The sequence below is a fragment of the Penaeus monodon genome, chromosome 15, assembly GCF_015228065.2.
Source record: "Penaeus monodon isolate SGIC_2016 chromosome 15, NSTDA_Pmon_1, whole genome shotgun sequence".
Classification (NCBI taxonomy): Eukaryota; Metazoa; Arthropoda; class Malacostraca; order Decapoda; family Penaeidae; genus Penaeus; species Penaeus monodon.
The window spans coordinates 22,582,933-22,585,166 of record NC_051400.1 but is presented as its reverse complement, the minus strand read 5'-3'; the positions used below and the strand labels follow the sequence as shown (position 1 = coordinate 22,585,166).

The following is a 2,234-nucleotide window of genomic DNA, read 5'->3' as shown; positions in this document are numbered from 1 at the left end:
TCATGCTAACAGCTTTGTGGAGACCTGGAGTGTTGACTACAGTCTATTATGGGAATGTCACAGCATTATACTGATGGGGTCTACTCATTCCTGGGGATTTACTATAAAGGTTTTTCCATATGAACTCCCTGGGAATAGTTCACATATGGCAAACCCTAAAGTAAGTTTCTTATTCAGCACAAAGATACTTCCTAAATCTACTCAGAATGCAAGTCAGTGAACAGCTTTTTACATCCTCTATTTACAGTGGAAGGATAATACAGCATACATTCATTTGTTTGCATACTGAGTAGTCAGTTGTTAGGAAAAGATTGAATTTTACACTTATTATATGAGAAATTTTTATTAGGTTTACTAAAGCCATGAAAGGAGTGATCACTCAATCTCCTGACTGATTTGTTTGTTAAATCTAGTGCAGTCACCTAATCACATTCAGATCATGAGATTATAAAACTTAAATACAAATAATGGTTAAAACACACAATAATACAAAAAGAATATAATATAATGCTATCCCACTATAAAATTCAAACACTTATACTATGGAGACATTATACTAAATTATTCACACCATCAAATAATCAAAGAGAGATTACATGGAACATGAAATTCAACCTTACATCTCCTGTAACATCCACACTTGTATCAATATCCATATAATTCATGTAACAACAGACAGTATTCTAATGTTAACTCAACTGCATAAGGAGTAGGAAACTTATTAACATCAACTGTGAATAACTTAATATGATTTTCCCTATATTCCACAATTTTAGTGATATATTTTAACAAGGCAGCCTATGAATAATTAGTACCTAAGCCACCCTACACCTTTGGTCACTTGGTTAATGCACCATAATGTGGATAACCTCTGACATCTGTGGGAGTTCTCTTAAAGCTGTGAATACCAGTCTGTTCCGCTTTCAGGCATCTTTAAATAAATTACACATTTCTGCCTTTATCACTGCATTGTTCTTACTACAAGCTGACAGTACTCACCCTTTTCTGAGACAACTCTCCACTTCTGGCTATCTTTTATTATGGCCCCTATCCTTATAAAACAGATGCAGTAATGGAAGCATTTTAACATATGTTTGGAAAAAAAAGTTTAGCTATGAAACCTACATCTGTGAAACTGTTATTGTTCAAATATTGCATCTGATCTCTGAAACAGCCAAAGGTGGCATTATTTCCACAAGTAATAATGGGCATGTAATACATACCCTAAGAAGAAAATCATGCCCTAGACAGAGAAATCATACTGAAATTAATCATGCCCTTAACTCTGAAAGCTCTGATTGGGGACCTAAACTTCACCTACAGATCATTATGACCTAGAAATTGTCATAGTAGTAACAGTAATAGCCAAAGATTGTAACCTAAAGTAATCTACATTTTCATGGCATCTTGAACCTAAAGAAATTATGCATCCCACTAATGAGTTTCAAAAGTAAAGCTACAAATCATAGAATACTGATATCTGATAGTAGTCTATAGGGCTCATATATCCATAAAACTCGTTATCTATTTTTCTGTGGTGATGGGGTGCAGTGGGTGGCAAAGTGCAGGTGTTAGTGGTGGTGATGGTAGCGGGAAGTGGTTTATGATGCAGCAGGCTGGCTGACATCAGTGCCTGGAGTGGTGGATGCTGGCACTGTTCCGCCATTAGCGGCATCCAGGGCAGCCTTCTCTCCTTCAGCCTCCTTGAGGGCCTCCTCGAAGTCCTGTGTTGAGTTGGAGCCTGAGCCTCCCATACGAGTCTGCAAAAAAAATATTACACATGATCAAACTAGTACTCTCTATTTACTATATCAACTACACAACACAGAATAAAAAAAAAAAAAAATAGTAGTAATGAATATAATAACAGTTTTACTAAAAGAATATTTGAAAAAAGGATACTAATGACTATCACGCCCACATTAAAAATTCATAATACTAATAACAATAAATAAAACACATTTTGGAAATAATTCAAAATATGATGATAGCAGGAAGGGACATATTTTGATAAAATGAGGCCAATAAACTCTTTGTTTTGTCTTCTTTAATAGACTTTGAAGCAATGTGAATACTCACAGATAATTACAAGAAAAAAATCAATGCAAAACTCAATAACAACACTGACTGCTTAATTAAAGGTGATGGCCAATCCCACTCTTCTCTCAAATTGAAATGTGGGAAGCTGTATTGTAGTTTCTACACGGCTGGCCACAGACAGAGAGCCTGGGGGG

General features: G+C 35.5%; 1 protein-coding gene across 1 annotated transcript; it reads right to left on the bottom strand.

Annotated features, from left to right (window-relative positions):
- Positions 1–324: 324 nt before the first annotated feature.
- On the bottom strand, positions 325–1,761 carry LOC119581815 (the record flags this gene model as incomplete). The annotated part of the gene is given in 1 exon segment (XM_037929946.1): positions 325–1,761. A coding segment is annotated over 1 exon segment (160 nt), but the record flags the coding sequence as incomplete, so codon positions are not given.
- Positions 1,762–2,234: the final 473 nt, after the last annotated feature.